The 20,099-nt window shown below is 35.8% G+C and overlaps 3 protein-coding genes and 1 long non-coding RNA gene across 4 annotated transcripts; 1 reads left to right on the forward strand and 3 right to left on the reverse strand.

Annotated features, from left to right (window-relative positions):
* Positions 1-1,487: 1,487 nt before the first annotated feature.
* Positions 1,488-3,177, forward strand: LOC149400106 (mediator of RNA polymerase II transcription subunit 20a-like). The gene is made up of 5 exons (XM_089612102.1): positions 1,488-1,560; positions 1,665-1,807; positions 1,903-2,081; positions 2,183-2,272; positions 2,702-3,177. Exons 1-5 carry the CDS (start codon positions 1,547-1,549, stop codon positions 2,942-2,944), a joined length of 669 nt encoding a protein of 222 aa, XP_089468228.1. The 5' UTR covers positions 1,488-1,546; the 3' UTR covers positions 2,945-3,177.
* A 716-nt stretch (positions 3,178-3,893) lies between these two features.
* On the reverse strand, positions 3,894-8,289 carry LOC149400107 (uncharacterized). Its single transcript, XR_016296529.1, has 10 exons — positions 7,801-8,289; positions 7,509-7,727; positions 7,268-7,393; positions 7,053-7,154; positions 6,668-6,917; positions 5,797-6,574; positions 5,408-5,638; positions 5,088-5,138; positions 4,429-4,494; positions 3,894-4,308 (listed from the first exon to the last, which is right to left on the reverse strand). It is a non-coding gene; the product is annotated as an uncharacterized LOC149400107 (long non-coding RNA).
* A 2,059-nt stretch (positions 8,290-10,348) lies between these two features.
* LOC149400108 (transcription factor MYB1-like) lies at positions 10,349-11,633 on the reverse strand. The gene is made up of 3 exons (XM_089612100.1): positions 11,462-11,633; positions 11,229-11,358; positions 10,349-11,113 (listed from the first exon to the last, which is right to left on the reverse strand). The coding sequence occupies exons 1-3, from the start codon at positions 11,592-11,594 to the stop codon at positions 10,516-10,518; spliced, it is 861 nt and encodes a 286-aa protein (XP_089468226.1). The 5' UTR covers positions 11,595-11,633; the 3' UTR covers positions 10,349-10,515.
* A 6,163-nt stretch (positions 11,634-17,796) lies between these two features.
* On the reverse strand, positions 17,797-18,797 carry LOC149400109 (Stress responsive alpha-beta barrel domain protein). The gene has a single exon (XM_089612101.1). It carries the CDS (start codon positions 18,686-18,688, stop codon positions 17,885-17,887), a length of 804 nt encoding a protein of 267 aa, XP_089468227.1. The 5' UTR covers positions 18,689-18,797; the 3' UTR covers positions 17,797-17,884.
* Between the last annotated feature and the right edge of the window lie 1,302 nt (positions 18,798-20,099).

The raw sequence follows: 20,099 nt of genomic DNA on the forward strand, positions 1-20,099 counted from the left end.
GGAGGTCTCGCATCAGGCGGCGATGGCGGATTTCAGAGCTAGGTTCGGGATCACGGAGGTGAAATCCGCGCTGGAGGAGTCGGACATGGTCGGAGAGAAGCTCAGGGTCCTGCAAGCATCGGCGCAGGCTCGCTCGAACGTGTGGCCTGAGAAGACTATCGCCGGTTCCGCCATTAACGCGTCGGTGTTCATGTTGTTCACGAATTGGATTTCCAAATTATCATTAAATTTAATTATACCTTCATTAATTTTAATCCTACTTTCATTAATTTTAATCGTGCCTTTATTAATTTTAGTCATGTAATCATTGACCATTTTGCATATACTTGACAAATTTGAATTATTTTGCAAATCTTTTAAGTTCTATTTAACCATTTAACCGCTGGACCCTTATTTTTATTCTAAGGTTTGTAATATGTTGGCTCATAAATTTGCTACAAATAGCCTTAGTCGAATGATGAGAGCATCTCATACGCAACGGCAAAACGCCAAATTTGGTGTGAAAACAGCTCCAATCACACGGGATACCCAACACCAAATTTGGTGATTTAAACAGTGGCACGGCATATATGCCGTGCCACTGTACAACACGGCATTGTTTTTTTTTTTATTATTTATTTTAAATTTAACATATTAAATTCAAAGGTTTTTTTTTTTCATATATTAACCTTATAAATGTTTATAAAACACAAAAACTCATAAATTGACTACAAAAATATCAAAACAAAGTTCAATTAAAACATACAAATTTAAATATAGGTTACAAAGTTCCAAATGTTGAAGTTGAGATGTCAGCCGATGAAGATGCTCGATTTCAACAATTCTTAGCTCGACACCGACAAATCAAGAACAGAGACGCTCATATTGAACTTCGAAATGCATTAATTGAGCATTTGTGGAATGAATATACTAATTCTGATAATTAGTACGATGTAATCTATCTTTCAAATGTATGTTTTTATGTTGAATTATTTAAATGTAATATTTTAATTAGTAATGTTATTTTTATTTATCTTTTTTTATTTATCTTAATTTTTGTTAAATATTGGTAAGTACTAATTTTAATCACTTAATTAAAAAATATCACCATTATAATTATTTATTGAAATATTTTTTAATAAAGAGATTGTTTTATTTTAATAATATAATAATGGTGAATAGTATTTTTAGTGTGAAATTTGGTGTTGTGGTTGGAGTTGGAAAAAAATTTGATGTTAAATCAACACAAAAGTTGTGTTGAATTAACACCAAATATAGAAATTGGGTTGGGTTGCCCTGATGCATGTTGGAATTCCACGTTGGCTCGATGGTTACGAGCTACCTGGGGAGCGCTAGAGGCAAAGTTTGTGTTAAATTTGTTATTTTTGCCTTTCGAAATAACTATGGGAAACTGAGTTTTGCACTGAACTCAAACATTGCCTTACGAGTCCCGTCACTCTCACCTCTTTCATCGTCCATTTGTTTTCGTCCTCTCCTTCACTGATTTCATTTTCTCCTTCTCAAGTCTCTGCACATTTTCGCATCTCAAGTCTCGAAATCGAAGACGATGCCAGTCAAATGGTTGGTGAACCTCTTCCATCTTCGAATTTCTTAATGAGTTTAACTTCAGTGTGGCCATGGTTCGTTTTTAATTATTATTATTTTTTTTTTTTTGCTTCTTCTAGGGTTTTGCACTGGCAACCAAATGCGGGAGCAACAGCGAGTGGTCAAATCGTCAACGAAGTTACTCAGTGCGTTGAGAGTTTGAATGGAGTCAAAGACGGACGTTGGAAAGCGACTCTCACATTTTACAGGCCAATCCTTCGAGGTGAAAGCTTTCGCTTTAGTGAATTTAGTCTGAACGATTTCAGCTTTTAGTCAAATTCGTTAATTTTATTTTTTTCCGTTTTCCGTTTGGAACAGACCAGACTTCGGCTGCGGATTACCCTCGCGATTTCACAGGGCTTTCTGTGCCTGAGCAACCGAACAAGTACTATTTCATAATTCGAGGCCAGAGATTGGTTCTTGAGGCTGATTCTTCGATTCAGACTATAATGGACAAGTTGCAGTCTTACAAAATGAGAGTCTCACTTAATTTCGAGGTTTTCAATCTCACAATTCTGACAGGGAATTTTAATTTATGGTGCCGTGGTCAAGTTCTGCGATTAGTTTTGTTGTTCATCATTTTTTTTTTTTGGTATAGGGCTCTCAATACCAACTTGGAGACTTCCAACTGAGGGTTGGGAAAGTTTCTCCCAGTCATTCTGAAACTCTGAGAGGAATAGTCATGGAGGTAACTTCTTTATCTCATAAATGATATCATTTATGCTCACCAGAGTTTTGCCTTTTTTTTTTCTTCTTTTTTAAATAACATTTTTTACACTGCAATATGGAATCTAGAGTTGACTCTCTCTCGAACCATTGAAGTGTGAAGAACATAACAAGTAGCAACTTGTAAGCACTAGGATCCGAGTCAAACCTAAGCCCTGATCAACTACAGAGTTTTTTTTGTTAATACAGTTTAGGCATTCACTTCTCATTTCCAACTTACAAGCATTTTCGCTACATTTGATCTGTTTCTCGGTGTCATGTGCAAAAGAAATAAGTTTTCATCTTGCTTTGATGCGTTTGTTCATGTAAGTATGTGCGTGTGTGTGTGTGTTTTTTTTTAATTTTTTTACTTATCTGTATTCATTGAAGAAAATGTGTGTGGCTATCTCAGGTCGAGTATCGCCCTGTATCTTCAATGGAAAAGTCAAGGCAAGTGATGGAAGAGTTTCTTGATCTGTGGCAAGAGACTGTGTCGAAAAGATCATTACCAGGCCAGTTCATGCATATGGAGCCAAACTTTGCGGATTTCGGCCTCGGCGATCGATACACATCGCAGCATACGGCGGTCCAGTACGCTGTTGTTGTGGCTCAAGTAATGGCAACTGTCCAACAAGGACAAGCCGTGAGAAATTAGAGCACGGATGAGAGGAATTATTTGATCATCTATTTGGATGCTTTGGCTTGTATGACATTAATCAACAGCGTGTATGATTCTGAATATTATTTAATCAAGTATACAGATTCCTAATAACAGTTGGTGTTAACTGGTTTCAGATGTACGTGCTTTAGACCTGACATACTAGAATCAACTTTATAATTTCACACATTCAGTTTAACGGTCCTTTGATCCTATACCTGATCTAATAGGTCTCTCCTAGGTTCACCTAATTGCTGATGTGGCCTGCTGTGACGTGGCCAACCGATGAAGCAGGAGGTAATCTGTGTAATCTAAGGATCCTAAAATGAGACCCTCTTGGGGGTGTGGAAAAGTAACAAAAGGTATCAGAATGTGAGAAACGGTGAAATTAGAGGTATGTAGAATTGTAGCTGTAACCAAATACTGAAAGACCTCCTTACCTTGTGATTCGTTTACTCTTTTTGTAATTACTTATGATTAATTTTGCTTCAAGTTAATAAAGATCACTGCTAGGCTGTATAGAACTTTGTTGCGTGTAAACGAAGTTCCATCGTTTTTTTTCTATATGAATACTTGAGAGCTACAAATGGGAGAGAATGCTAAAATTACACGACACCTCGAGAAGTAGAACGATGGATAGTTTTTTTTTGTTCGTTGGCAAGTAGCTAGAATTTACTGAGCATGAATCAACTCTTGATAAACCATTACGTGGAGCTTGTTACATAGTACTCCACACTCGATAAGCATGAGCAGGCCCTCTGAATCATCGAAGAACACCTACCGGCTCTAGCATTGAAACTCACCTCCGACGACACGAGCGAATCAGAACTGAATATCACAATAATGTCTAGTCTTTTCATCCTCGATGACAAACCGTTTCCACTAAACCCTAAACCAAAAAACTCTAATTCGTACACGCTCCGTTAAATGGTAGATGAATTCTCTTAATATTGCATTGGTTCATGAAGTATAATGTACTTAAAATTATCCTTTGTGACTGCCTCGACAAGATGAATATATAAATTAGAGTTTAACTCTCCCAGTTATTTTTTCTCATCGACTCTTTTTCGTTTGTGAATAAAAAGAAGCGCGGTGTGGGAGGAAAAAAAAAAAAAAAAACATCGGCCTACTCTTATTTTGCCTTTCCTTTTAATACCAATGTGATCGTCAATATCATTATATTGAACCCAGATCGTCTGTCACTAATCTTGTTTTAAGCCATGATATTGATCCCAGATCGTCTGCCACTAATTTTGTTTTAAGCCGGAAATGCCCCGCAGCTCGACGATCTCCGTCCGCTCCACTTTGAAAGACCTCTCTTCTCATATTTCCCATTTTTCCATGCAGAAACAACTAAGCATCTGAACAAAATCGAGTTGTATTCTTAATTAACTAATGAAATCTGGGTTATAAATCTGAGTTTTATTCGTAAATAACTAATGGAATCCGGATAATAAATCGACGCAATCCCCTTGTCTGACCCGATAGCCGCTTCATGGGGCCCACGGTGATGCTTGCCACGCAGCTCGACGACCTCCGCCAAAGTACTGGTTGGACTGATGACATCATTAGTCACAAATAAGGAAATCGAATAAAATAAAATGACTAACAGACCCCTAAAATGGTTGAATTCACACGGTGATTGCTAACAGAGGATAAATACTTGAAATTGGTCGATTAACAAAATATTGAGAGCTTATAATGGTCAATGGCCTTAAATCCTTTGCTGAATTGTAATAAACAAAAATCTCAATTAAGTTCACAAGGCCACTATTTTTATGGGCAACAAGTGATCAGGTGTACAGATATACCACTGATAGTCCGAAGATATCTGTAATAAGGATTTAAAAAATATATTATGAATATAAAAGAGGAATACTTTTTTAGGGAAAAAGAGGAATACTTTTTTAGGGAAAAAGAGGAATCTTGACGACGAAAGAACAAAGATAGACAATCGTTGCTGAGATGGCATCTTTTTTTCTTCTTTCAATAAGACGTGGATCATACTGATCCTTAGACTATGAGCTTTTATAATAAATGAATGTTTTAGCGATAAGACACTACTGAAGTATAGCACAATGATGTTTCTCTATCCTTAAAACAGACTTGTAAAAAAGACACATAGCTGGTTTTTTTTTACCTGGTTGCGATTGATCAATCTAAGTGAACTCTGAAAACTCTTCCAGTTTATCTATAGCCAAAAGAGTTAAACTATAGTTAAATCTTGTCTAAAAGTTTCAAATACACAGCAAGAGATACAACAGATCTTTGCCCATCACCATCTTCCTCTGCTTTCATGCTTGCATTCTATGTAAAATTCCTTTAGTATTTGTGATAGATCAGACAATGGTAACATTTATAGACAGACCTTTGGACACCATAATTGTGAAAATTGAATTCAAACAAACCATCTTTTTCACTTTCACAGGCCAGGAAAGATGAAGTTGTTGAAAACTTAACCTGTTTTGGGCATCGGTAGAAGTGAGCCTCCCAGCCAAATTGAAATCCCGAATCCTGAATAAAAAGGAAACACAAAGCCAGCGTTATAAAAACAGACTTCGTAAACAAGTTACCTTCAAATCCCAAAGAGATTCTCCTCGCGCTCATCAGACGGCCGCAAAAATTCCAAACAAATGGTGAACTTGGATGGTGCTCATGACCAACGAGAAAGTTGGTCTGTTCAACCTAGACCTGAACGTCCATAGTGGAAAACATCTTTTGATTCGCTTCGAGAGAGTAAAAAGAAAAGAACACATTGATAACATTTTGTCAACTCAATAAACCTTTGTCCCAAATTGTGATTCAAAATTTTAATAAGGGTATACGTCCTTTTTATATTTGCAAATTACCTCGCTCTGGCATTGTACTGTGCAGCCATGGATGCCGGATATTAAAACTTCATGAATAATCGAAAGCAAAACCCTCTTGTTGTAGTTCTAACCAAGGGAGGATAGTTATTCCACAACTGGTCCAGCACGGGACCAATAGTTACTTTGCACCTGCAGCAGAAACAAAACATAGTCGAATTAATACAAAACAAACAAAAGCTTCAACATCAGTTTCGATATCATGATTTTTCACATGCCATTTCAAGGTCACGACTCATCGAGCAAGGAGCACATTTCCTAGCAAACTCAAACATTTCAAAGCAAGCCGCGAAGGTGAGAATAGCAGCACTGTTGTCAGATACATAGCAAGAGACCATCATTGCAAACTGTGACGGGAACTCCTTCTCGATCATATCTTCGAGTTCATGATTTTATATAAATAGTTGGGAAATACAAGATAACCAGGCATTGGATCATGAGTTGCCTCAGAGATTCAAGATTTGTTTTGCGGTTGAAGGGCAGCCAATTGGGGTACCGGTCGAGAATCCAGAAGATGGCTACCCAAATCTCACATACGACCAGAGTATAAGAATTATCCACAGGGTTTGTGATCCAATAATAAGAAAAGGATATTGAGCAAGAGCACAATGATCATTCGATAAGAATTTACCCTCGAAGAAGGAATGTACCAGCGGGGATTTCAACTCAAATGGGCCTCCTTTTCTGGGAAGGCCAACCCCAGCTCGAGCCCTGAGTGCCGCCTGGAGCACAAGGTTGAGTTTGCAAAACCGGACTGGTTCTGCAGCCATATGGTTCTGAGTTAAAAAGTATTTGCTGTTGCGAATGGAATGCTCAATCACTACGTTACATACACAAAAAATTAAACACATACCATGGTGGTGTTAAGAAAATCTTCAGATCTACTGATTAACGGAATTGGGGAACCAGTGGCTATATCAGACTTTCACAATCAAATAAAGCTCCAATCTTTCGCCTGTAGCAGAAAGAAAACATAGTCACAATCAAACAGTTAACGAGTCATAGAAAGGAAAATAAAGATTACTTGAATCTCCCATGGCGAGCCTCGGCAGAGGCGAACCTGACCAGTGATGGCGAACATCTCTCTCTCTCTCTCTGTATACCTACACACACACACACACATATATATATATATATATATATATATATATATAATTATACATATAGGTATATATAAGGAGATAGAAAATACACTCTGGATAACAAAAAACCAGAAAGGGAAGAGAGGAGACGAGTACCGTACAGCAGTCAGAGGAGGCCACCCAGTCCATGGCTGGCACAAAGTGATGCCACACATCAGCATGGTATTTCAGTTCTAGTAATTCCCCACGCTTTTGACACTGGGAAGGACGTAATAAAATGATCGGATACAAGACTCTACTCACTAAAACTGCTCATAAGGTCCATAACACTCAAAATCAAAACCAACAAAATATATAAATGAGAAGCTTGCCTTGCTTGCATACTAAGGCACACGGGGTTTCCACATCGGACTCGAGTTATTGTCAAACGCTTGGGAGTTTCAAATGGTGACTCAGCCGCCACTTTCCATGACTCTAGATAGTCGTGAGAATGGTTCCTATAAGAGAATGGAAAACAAGAAAACAAAAGGTAAATGAGTAATGGTACAGATATCAAAACCACCTTGTTTGTCATGAAATAAATACACACGTTTTTAGAAAATAAATACAAACCCTTCCTGAGCCTGCCTCAGGTTGGAAGGCTGAGACCAGTGGGGACATCTTGATGAGCGAGAGGGGTTGGCTGATCCTTGTTAGACCAGCGGGGATTTCACCTCAAATGGGCCTCTCGAGCACAAGGATGAGTTCGCAAAATGGGACTAGTTCTACGGCCATATGGTCAACAGTGGCTATGACAGACTTTCACAATCAAATAAATCTCCAATCTTTCGCCTGTAGCAGAAACAAAACATAGTCACAAACAATCAAACAGTTAACAAGTGATAGAAAGGAAAATAAAGATTACTTGACCAGTGACGACGGTGAACATGTTTCTCACTCTCTCTCTCTCTCCTTTGAAAACTTGCGGGCAACAATCAGTCGGGCTGTTAACTTTGATAAAGCTGTCTCCTAGGGTGATCCTGATTCCTGACAAGCGAAACTGATCGCGCGCGACTTTCTCCCACGGTACCGTCGGAACTGAGACGATTTCTTGAGCCCAGAGACAGGGATTGAGATGAAGGTAAAAAAAAACGCGGCATGAAAGAAAGGAGTTCAAGAACAGGAAGGATTTCAGGAATTATGTTTATCTCTTCGCAAAATGGTCGCTAATTTCCATGAAAGAATGGGTTTCAAGAACAAAACAATAAAAACAAATAAAGAAAAAAGAAAAGGCAAGGGAACGAACAGGAGTTTCATTTCACTTCTTCTCCGATCGCACCGACGAGGCTCGCGAAACCCTAGATCGGAGGAGAAAAAAGAGAGGGAGATAGTGAAATGAAGGAATAAAGTCCCGCCAGTGGTTATATTGTATATTCTCTCTCCTGGGAACTTGCACAATTAGCTGAGCTGTTAACTTACAGCTGTCCAACGGATACAAATCTCATTATAACAAGCCGTTACAATTCTCTGTTTCCTTTTTTATTTCAGATAAAAAAAAATTACTATATTCTTACCAATGAAATTAGCTGAGCTGTTAACTTACAGCTGTCTCGTTAACTAATCGTTACAATTCTTTGTTTCCTTTTTTTTTTACATGGATTAAATTTAAAAGACATCGATTCCCCTTTAACTATTACACTCGTAACGACCTATCCTTCGATGTTTAAATAGTCTAATCTGTGCTTTTGTAGTACGCAACGGTCAAAAATCGTCCTTATGTTGAATATTTTTTTGACGCCATCCAATTTAAAGTCACGTGCGTGATTTGTGTTTGAGAGTGATTTGGTAATATTACGAAAATAAAATAAATTTAATATATAAAATAATTTAAAAATAGAAAATAAAAGAACCGATAAATAGAAGAATACGAAATAGATGATTCAAAGTTTCAACCACACCAGCCACGTAATTATAACCTCCCTACTCTTCTTTCTCCGTGTCGTCTGGCCGAGGAAATCCGACCCATGCAATGGGAACACACCATTGAAGCCCATGTAATGACATTTTAAGGACCAAAAATATATCGACCACATCACTTTAAAAAACAAAAAATTGACCCGCGCGCTCTTTTAGTATAATAAGGGTCCGTAAAAGTTCGTTTGGAACCCAAAAAAAATGTGACCCGACTTTTCATATAGTAAGGCTCCGTTTGGAAACCGGAAAATAGGAGGGAAAGGAAAATGAAAATCCCTCCTATTTTACTTAAGTTGTTTGGATTGAGGAAAATATGGTAGAAAAAAATATGATGGAAAATGCGAGGGAAAGTGTATAACTAAAATGAGGATTTCATTTTCCTTCGAAAATCAAATGGAAAATGAGAATCTCACCACATTTGTCTATGAGGGGATCACATTTGTCTAGGGTAAAAATGTAAAACTTTTTAAAAATGGGCAAAAAATGTAAATAAAAAATTTTTAGGGGGGCTAATAAATAAAAATCATGGTAAAAATGAATTTTTTTTAAAAAAATGGGTCAAAAGTGTAAATTTTTTAGGGTAAAAATGTAAAACTTTTTTAAAATGGGCAAAAAATGTAAATAAAAAAATTTAGGGGGCTAATTAAAAAAAATCATGGTAAAAATGAATTTTTTTTAAAAAAATGGGTCAAAAGTGTAAATTTTTAGGGTAAAAATGTAAAACTTTTTAAAAATGGGTAAAAAACATAAATAAAAAAATTTAGGGGGGCTATAATTAAAAAAAATTCATGGTAAAAATGAAATTTTTTAAAAAAAATGGGTCAAAAGTGTAAATATTTTAGGGTAAAAAAATGTAAATTTTTTTAAAAATGGGCAAAAAATGTAAATAAAAAAAATTTGAGGGGGAGGGGGTTAGAGTCCACCCTGGACTTGAGTTAGCTCCGTCTTTAGTCTCATCGTTACTTTCCCATCAATTTTCTCTCATATTTTCTATGACTTTCAAACACAATTAGAATTTTGACTTTTTCTATTATTTTCTCTTACATTTTCATTTTCTCTATTATTTTCACTTTCTCTCTTATTTTCCGGGTTCCAAACGGAGCCTAAGAGTTCGGTTGAAACCCAGAAAATGTGACCTGCTCTTTTAGTATAGTAAGGGTTTGTGGAAAAAAAAAATGTGATCCGCTCTTTTAGTATAGCAAGGATTCGTTTGAAACCCAAAAAATTGGAGGAAAAAAAATGAAAACCCGTCGTGTTTTTCTAACTTTGTTTGAATTGAGAGGAAAAAAAGGAAAAATTTGATTTTCACAACTTCTAAACACGTAATAAAGAATTTCATTTTTCATGCATTTTCTATTTTTTATTTTCTTTTAAATTTTGATTTTCTCCCACACTATATGGGTTCCAAGCCAACTCTAAAGGATTAAGGAAAAAAAGCCTTTAATATCATCGGATAAACCTTTTATTTATTTACAAAACATCAAGAAAAAAATCCCAAATGCAAGCGTACGTGTAGGCTCTCTTATTCATATGTAGTACTTTGTTTTCTCAGAATTTCTCAAACAAAGGAAACACAACCATATAACACGGTCATTTAAATTAAACACACTATATCGCAAACGCTGAAAAAAAACAAATTAATTGATACTAATATATCGATCAAGTATCACTGTCCACCTAACAAATCAGCTGCCAACCAGTCTGCTTCGCTATCTCCACCAATGATCAACGAGCTTGAGAAATTGAATTCCGGGCCCACAAAAATATTTTTCCCATGCTCTAATTTCAGCGCTCCATCAACGTCGCTATTACTAGTCGAATCAAGTACCGCTGGTTCCTCGGAGAACAACAGACGATCGTGATCACGATCATTCTCCGACGTATTAATATCATTAGTAGTACCACTCGATATAATATCGCCGCAATATTTGGTGACGTCATCGCCACCGTAATCAACTAAAAAATCATCCACGCAAAACTTGTCCGACTCAAAATCTACACCAAAACCCGCGGGCAGATCAGATTCGACGTTGACTGGGTCGACACAATCGGAAATGCCAAAACTGCCCTCAGAATCACCGATGTGGTAATTTACCGCGGCGGTTCGTACCGGTACCGGGCTTTGCAATGGCATTGTGGTAATTTCACTGGAGGATTGTTTTTTGCTGAGGACGTGTACGGCTCTTTTACCTAAATTGGTGTTCCAGTAGTTCTTTATTTCATTGTCTGTTCGCCCTGGAAGTCTTCCTGCTATTAAAGACCATCTATAAAAAAAATAAAAAATAAAAAATGTTAGAAGTAGAACTACTCTTTGAAGAAGAATGATATATTGATGTTGATTACTATTATTATGATATATATTATTGTTATTATTATGACCTGTTTCCCAAAAGCTTGTGAAGCCTTATAATAAGTTCTTCCTCGTCCGGTGTAATGTTCCCTCTTTTGATATCCGGTCTGAGATAATTCAACCACCGAAGCCTACAGCTTTTCCCACACCGTTTCAAACCTGCATATATATTATATATGTACACGTAGTGCTTATAAATATATACGTAATTATTAGTCGTGCATATATATATATATATATATATGCTTGTAAATATACAGACCTGCTTTTTTGGGGAGGTTTGTCCAACGACCCTCACCGTAGGTTTTGATGTAATCCGTGAGAATTTTGTCTTCCATGGCAGTCCAAGCTCCTTTGTTCATGCTCTCCTTTGAGCAGCAAGGGCTTCTTCCCATAAATACTCTCTCTCTCTCTCTCTCTCTCTCTCTCTCTCTCTCTCTAAGGACAGAGAGCTTCAAGTTTCAAGGATCTGTGCTTCATAACTATATCTACTACGAGGTTTATATAAGTGTAGAATATAGCAGAAAGTTAAGAGTCAATTTCGTAAGGGGGAACTAAAGGATATCAGTAGCCAATTTTGAAAATTTAATTATTTAATTTCATTATCATTATTATTATTATATTATATGTATGATTTATTTTTGTCGCTTTCTAACTACTCACCACTCTCCTCGACAAAAAGGAAATGGGAAGTGTGAATATTTTATACATTACAGTCAAATTGATTACGACCGTAAACTGATTCGTAATAACGTGTACTAGAAGTTTATATAAGCGTAGAATAGTTGCAGCAAATTTAGAGGTCAGTTTAGTGAGGGGGGGTTTTGAATCGTTTAATTAGCTTTCTAAATACTTACTACTCTCCTCGACAAAAAGGAAATGGGAAGTGTGAATATTTTATACATTACAGTCAAATTGATTACGACCGCAAACTGTTCAACAGCATTATATATATATATATATATATATATGTATATATATATATATGTATATATATATATATATCTCACAAGATTGGAAGAAAAAGCGAAAACTTATCAACTAAAATAATTTAATAAACAGAATAGAATGGTTGTAATATTACCCGACGAAATAACGCTCACGAAAAAAAAAAGTTGTTAAATCTGTATTTTTCGGTATCTGAATTTTCTTGATTACTTAAGGGTCGTATTTAATAAAAATATGTATATATATATTTTTTTTAAAAATTCAGGACTGTGTAAGAAAAAAATTCAGGGGGAAAATATAAAAATTCATGTAATTTTGAACTAAAATATAAATAAAATAATAATAATAGGAGTGCAAATATAAATTTTTGTCTCCCCGTTCTCAACCTTCCTCTTTCGTTTAAACTATATACACGCTAGAAAGTTAGAAACATATGAAATAATTATATATGTCTATGTTGCTGAGTTTAATGTTTGTTGCCGAGTTTAATGTTATTAATTTATTTTTTTTAAGCAAATACGTGCCTTTTTATTCAATAAAGGTAAAATTACGAGTACATACTACAACACCAAATTATAAAGAAAGTTGGGATCTCAAGCTGTAAAATAGATACAAAATTAGCATTAATTGACAATACCTCGCGTGTAATCTCTAACAGCGTCGAAAGACAATCACACACACTAATTTCGAGCAACTTTATGACTCATTAAAAATTCCTTAGAATATTGATGGATAAATAAAAACGTCCACAAAGTATAAAATATTGAAAGACGGCATTGCCATCTTCAGAATTAAAAACTGTTGTTACTTTGAATTGGTTGTTTTTGTATCTTGATAAAATTGATGTTCTCTACGATGCTTGAACATCTCTACTTTAACATGTGCTGATTAGTAAAATTCAGGTCAATCTCAGTGACGTAGATTTTATGTGTTTGCTCATTTTTGTCTGATTCGCTTCTGTTTTTTCTAATCATCCGATCGATCTTCAGCGATCTGCTGTGAAACTCTAACAAGGCGTCAATCACGAGGTTTAGTCACATATAAAAAGGAGCAACATTGAGTAATGGGTGCATACTTAGGAGTAAGGTTATAAACTTAGCATTTTTGTGAAGTTTGTATGAGCAAAAAACATTGTATGATCCCTTCAGATGTAAACACGATTGACTGAACAGGGTTACCAATTCTTTTTCTCTTTATTTACAGCTTTAATCGTCATATTAATATGCTAAATTTGATTGGTGTTATATAATTCATAAAAACATCATTAAAAGACATCACGAAATAGGGAATACACTTTTTCAAAAATCTACAATAAAAATGTGAAAACATGAAACAAAAATCCAAACACACCATAAAAAAACACCCAAATAAAAAATAAACACAACACCTTGTTTTTTATTTTTAACTTAAAATAAAAACCACCCATAAAAGACCCCAACCTGAGGGCATTCTCTTATTCACCATTCACATGCGAAGGAGAGTACCACCGAAGATCAACTATACAAATCAAATTGCTGAAGATTCATAGACATCAACAGCTATAAACTTGAAACCGAGGTTGTCGGGGTCGTCGCGAGCCTCAATATTTTTACTTTTTTTTTACTTAAATGTAAAGATCAAGGTTAATAACATATATCTTTAAATTATTTCCAAGTAGTTTAATTTAGTTTTTGAAATTTTTTTATAAATAAATAATACTATTTTTGGTGGACAACAAAAATATGTTCAAGTTTTCAAATAATTAACAGGAAATAATAATCTCTAGTGTATCCTTTAATATAGTTTATATATGCAAACGATGTGTTCGTGCGCGTGTGTACATTTGATTTTAGTATAATTACCTAGTAATTGGCTGCTCACAACTTCCTTTCAAATAATACCAATATGCTACGTATTTTGCATGTTTTTATTATAAAGCGATTCTCTATCTTTTGATACTATAATAATAAGCTGTACACTAGTACGTAGATTGGTATGCACATGGGGTTCATAATTCTATACAATTTCACCAAACTAACTTTCAAACTATCATGTTGAAAGTTCGTTGGTCATTTCACTTCCTTATTAGTTATGACCAATTCCAAAATCCAGGTCAACTGTTGAGATCCGGGTATTCCAAATATATACAAACATATTGTATAAAATGTCACTGTTGCATATGTTCATTTCAGTGTCAAATTTCTGTGGTGACATTTTAAGAGTCCATGCAATTGCTTCCATTTATATCCATAAAACCCATACATGTTTATACACCATCCCATTGTCTATATCTCATGAACATACATGACAAAATTAGCTACTTATGTGGCTACTTTTTGAGTCTCCTTATTATCTCTTTCTAAGGAGATAGCAATATAAACAGACAGGATTTTTTAAAAAAAAAAAAAAAAAAAAAAAAAAAAGGGTAAGGTTTGTAAAGATAAGTTAACTACTTCACACTTCTAATATTCAATCGTACCAAAATTGTATCGCACACCATATCCCAGACATATGTATATTAGAACATACTCTCTATTGACCTTACAGTAATATGCACAATTAAGTGATCGTCGGACAGTTTACTAGTTTTACCTTCGTAAAAGGATCTACAAGGCTGTTTGGTCTCTTGATATCTTCATGGCCTATAAACCTTCTACCACGTTGATAATTTCCAACATCTCATTATTGGGAAGGTATACAATAAAATAATAAATGTTAAAAGTATTTGTATGTCAAAATATTCTTGAAAGTGTTGTTCATATCGTTGCTATTGGAGATTCCACGCAATTCATCTTCTAAATTATTACAATCAGGGTGATCTACATAAAAGTTAAATTGTTCATCAACATTTAATTTTATTTACGACTAACACACTAGTACAATAGAACACAACATTCCCAATATTTTCCTCACTTTCTCAAATTCTTCTTGGCCGACGATTTCTTAACGCCCGTTGACTTCTTCACTAAAAACCTTATTTGTCATCAATGGAGTTGATTTTGCCTCCGGATTTGAAACCTTATGCTTTGCCACCGCAAGCTTTGCCTTCATAGTCTCATATGCCATCGGCTTTAGCGGCCACTTCCGACTTGGCCTTTGAGACCACACGCTTAGCCTTTGAAATGAAATTTAAATTCGAAATGAAAGATGAATGAAATAGTTTGAGAGAGAACAAATCGATTTATAGGAGACAAATATTATCAAAAATTGTGAAATTATAAAATGAAACCGCCACAAAGTGTCAAAACTGTACCGCCTAATAAAATTGCCGTGTGTTTTAAAAATAAATATAGACCGATTGTATTAGAAGGGCTGAATCGATACTGATTTTTGGCTAAAATACCATATTGCAAAATTTAGATTATTGAAAAGTTGGCTTAGATTGTGTGATTTTTCTTTTTTAAGAAATACAAAAGCTTATTTTCTATCTAGTTTTGAATTGTTTTAAGAAAGAATATTTACCATCATGCACAAAACTTTTTGAATGATGGTAGGACGGAGTTGCAGTAGGCTGAGGTCAAGCCCCCCTCAATTTTTTTTAATACCACCCTTTGTTAAATTGAACATTTACACTTTTAACTTAATTTTTAAAAAAGTTACAATTTTTACTCTGAAAATTTAGGAATTAGTCCTCTCTGAAACTTTTTTTTCAAATTAGTTCCCCTAGTTAGCTTCTTTGGCTCCGTCCCTGAATGATTGTACTTCGCGAAAATGAGGTCGTCACCGTCTCTCCTCGCAAAAAAAACTTTAACCGTCAGGAATCCCGCTCACATCTTGTTTGTCGATATTTTTTTTTCTTATGAATAATGTTTTCTTTTATCTTTTTTTTTCTTCTAAAACACTGGTTAATAAAAAAAAGGTAGAAAGCCCTCGAATGGAAGAAAATCAAAAGTCGGGTTAAAAAAACAAAAAAATTTGAAAAATAGTCAACTTAAACGTTTGATATTGCTAAATAGCTAAAGTTTGGTAAATATTAGAAAAATAACTATAAATGATAATGTGGCTTAATATAGCAGTGGTTATTTACCTAATATTTACATTTGTAAATATATAAAATTGGCTATTTACCTAATATTTACCAAACCTTGGCTATTTAACAATTCTCAACATTTAAGTTGGTTATTTTACTAAATTACCCTTAAAAACAAAGGTAGGGTTAAATGTCTCAATTTTCATGAATACTCGGCTAAATCAACCATAGAATTTTAATCCATCATCAATAATTTATCCCTGCAAGGATTTGGAGTTTGAACACTCTAAATAATCAAATTACAATGCCAATTTATTTTACACGTTGGATGCTTTAATTGTGTTTGCCACCAACGCACGAAACAATCGGTGCTGCTGACTACATGCCTGGCAGACTTGTTAGGATACACAAATACTTAAAATTCGAAGATGCGAGTTCCCTAAATCATTTAAAATTTAAACCTCACACAGAAATTAACGACCTATCTAAGGTATTAAGTTTTGAAAAAGAATGTACTAGAGATCATTTGCTCGACTTCTTTTTGTTATATACAGAGCTTTGACGTGGTTTTTGTGCAGGCTCAGAATCAAAGGCTCTAGGAATGTACTAGAGATCATTTGCTCGACTTCTTTTTGTTATATACAGAGCTTTGACGTGGTTTTTGTGCAGGCTCAGAATCAAAGGCTCTAGGAATGTACTAGAGATCATTTGCTCGACTTCTTTTTGTTATATACAGAGCTTTGACGTGGTTTTTGTGCAGGCTCAGAATCAAAGGCTCTAGAAACCCATAACACTCCCGAAAAAAGGATGCACGGATGTGGCCTGAGTTGTGAAACCTAATTTATCGACTAAACTATGAAGACTTTACGACGATTATGCCGCGAGTATTCAGGGATTTTCAGGCTGGTATTTATTAGCCTATTTTTTCTTTCTCCATTTAAACTCTATGTGCCGATAGTTCTTTCCAGTGAAATCTGTAACGACAAAGTACAATGGGCTCAAAGAGTCCCAAGCTGCCTCGCCTCACTACATACACACCGGACACAATTGGTTGGACACATACAATGATCGTGGACCAATAAAAGTAGGCATTTTAACCCGATCGATTAATGTACACTTTAATCGTTTGTTTTGGTCAAAATTAATCAAGCGGTTAATTTTAACCGGTTATTTCACGTAAATTGCGGTTTTAGCAACATCTAATAAAAATAATATTGAAACTAACGATTAATGGTTAACCGTTAACTATTCAAATGGTTAAAGGTTTAACCGGTCAACCATTTTGCCAACATTTTATATATGCCAATTTACGTCACAAATATAATCTTCCCCCGCTGCCTTCTCTCTCTCTCTTTTTTTTTTTTTAAGAAATAAAAGATTCATTCAAGCACTTGCTTCAGCAAGCAAAATCCCAAGTCCCAAAGCATGAGAAGCCATATTTCCTGTCTCTATGATCCACCCAAAGGTAAATCCTCTGATACAACCATCTGATACAAAGGCATGTGGACTAAGTCTATTTGAGACTTAAGACTATCAATCCAATAATGATAAGGTCATATCCATCGCGCTTTCAACACCTATCCTCCGTAGCAGGACTGACTTCGGAGCATCGGAAACAAACTATATGTTACTGAGATAATGTCAAACGCTGAATAAATCTATCACTGGCAATTGCAATAAGAGACCAAAATTTCAGATGATAAACCAAAAAGGATAGGTCTAATGCCTTATTCGATTTGTCCTACAAGTTCACAAGAAAAAAATCAACAGCCACAGCATGAAGATAGCTCAAAGACTAGCAGATTTAGGAGAGGATACCAAGTAATCCACCACTATCACGCTCTCCAAGTAATTCCTAACCTTGTCCTTCTTCGAATTCACGAATTCCTCGCTCGATTCCAAGCCCTCCAAATCGCCGGGACCGTCGAAAACAGCCAGCGACGCGATCGAGAAACCCTTGGCTCTCCCCGGAGAGAAGTTCTCCCCGACGGAGAACTGCCGGATCTGGCCCAAACCCTCGCCGACCTCCTTGATCGCCGCCAGGACCTCCGATTTCGCCTCTTCGCTCGAATCCTCCTTCAGCTTGAGGAAGCTGACGCGCACGGCCGAGCCCGGCGGCGGCGCGACGTCGCCGCGGAGGTCTTCGGCGATCCAGTCGACGGCCATGATGTCGTCGCAGATCGGGAGGACCGAGTCGCGGACGACGCTGACGTGGCTGGGGTGCTGAGAGTAGGAGGCGAGATCTTCCTTGGATCTGTAGCGGCTGTGGAGCATGTGGGTGAAGACGAAGGCGGAGGAGCGGTTGTGGAGGAGAGGACCGGCGGTGATGCTGAGGACGGTGTCGAGCGAGGCGAGGTCGTTGAGGCCGTTGACCATGGCGGCGATTTTGGAGTCGTCGGTTTCGGGCTTGACCTTGAAGAGGACGATGTGCTCGATAGCGGAGGCCATGGTGGTTGAGAGACGCCGGGATTTGGAGGCGAAGAGAGGGGATTTGGGGATTGACTTTGAGAGGTGTTTGGGAGACGAGAAAGGGAGAGAGAATCGAGTAGGTAAGTGAGAAGTGGTGAGTTTGAGCCTCACACACATCGCCATGTTCTTATTCTTCCCCTCAACTCAAACAAGTGTGGCGTGTATCGCCTGTCGCTGCTTTTATCGGCTTTTGAAAGTGATTGGTTATATGATGACCCAAAACTCCAAAATCACTGAATACTCCAATTTGTTGGAACTAGTTAAGTCAATTCTCTATTTTCTATATTTTTTTTTTTTTAAGATTACAAAAATAGTTCATAAATTAATTAATTAATTACTAAATTTAATTAATTTTTTACTTAATTAATTTACCGCGGATCTATTGGGCTATTTTTTTTTAATAAAATTAAACTTTGATTATTTTTCAAAAAAAATGTGAACTATTAAGCTACTGATCTAATTTATTAAACTATTGATCTAATTGTCCCTTATTTTTAATTTTTTTATAGCGAAATAATTAAAAATTGTAGAGTTTTAAGTTTCACTATTAATTAACTTTGTAATAGAGCAAAAATATTTTGGATTGTATTACATTTTATTTCATTATAATCTACGTGTAGAGTTAAAAAGGCTCTTAAATTTTAGATTAATGACAAAGAGCATCAATTATTTAGAAGAGTTTGGAGTACATTTTCTAATACTGTAAAATTTAGGGTATGATCATGTTTGTGTTATATATTCCTAAAAGCGGTATAAAAGGATTATAATGAGACAATGGCGAAGCGAGATAAGCTATACAAGAAAATTAAATGCATATATTGTTCATCGTATTAAAGTATCGAAGATAAGATCGAGGATACGGGAGGCACCAAACGATCATCTTGAATGTAGCATCAAAGATGCTCGTAGAGGAAGTGAGATAATGATGGATCGAAGATACTCTATACTGTATTAAGGTATCGAAGATAACGTAGTGAAACACACGTATTGTAGAAAACTATGAGGTATTGAAATGACGGAGTGAGATGAATTCCTCAAGAGAAAAGATACAAGACGTATAATGCAATTTTAGTTAGATAATGACGCATTGAGATAATGAAGTGATACCAGAAAGAGGTGATCGAAGATGACTCTTTTACTTTGACATATTACATATTCATCAACTCATTCTCAACAACAAGGCTCCCAAAGAGTTATCATATTTTTTTGTATTGCACGTAAGAGCCATAATTAAGTTCAATGTCTTTAGTGATTTTCTTTGGTTTAGTGCTTATTTTCTCTTCTAAATGCAACATTCTCTAGGTTGTAGATGCACCCAGCTACGAGTCTTCCGTATCAAACGCAATACGCTGCTTTTTAATTATTACTTGTTATAGACTCAGAAATGCCATCATTTGTAACATGTAAACCCCTCCCCTGAATTTAAATTTTAAAAAAAAAATTAAAGAAAACTAACTAGAGAATTTATGTTAGTGTTAGCTAAGTTAGTTAAGGGGAATATGTGTAAAGAAAACCCGTGGTTCCTATGTTGTCG

Source organism: Urtica dioica, chromosome 4 (genome assembly GCF_054948205.1).
Source record: "Urtica dioica subsp. dioica isolate 48M chromosome 4, U.dioica_male_clone48M_v1_H2, whole genome shotgun sequence".
In the NCBI taxonomy this organism is placed as follows: domain Eukaryota; kingdom Viridiplantae; phylum Streptophyta; class Magnoliopsida; order Rosales; family Urticaceae; genus Urtica; species Urtica dioica.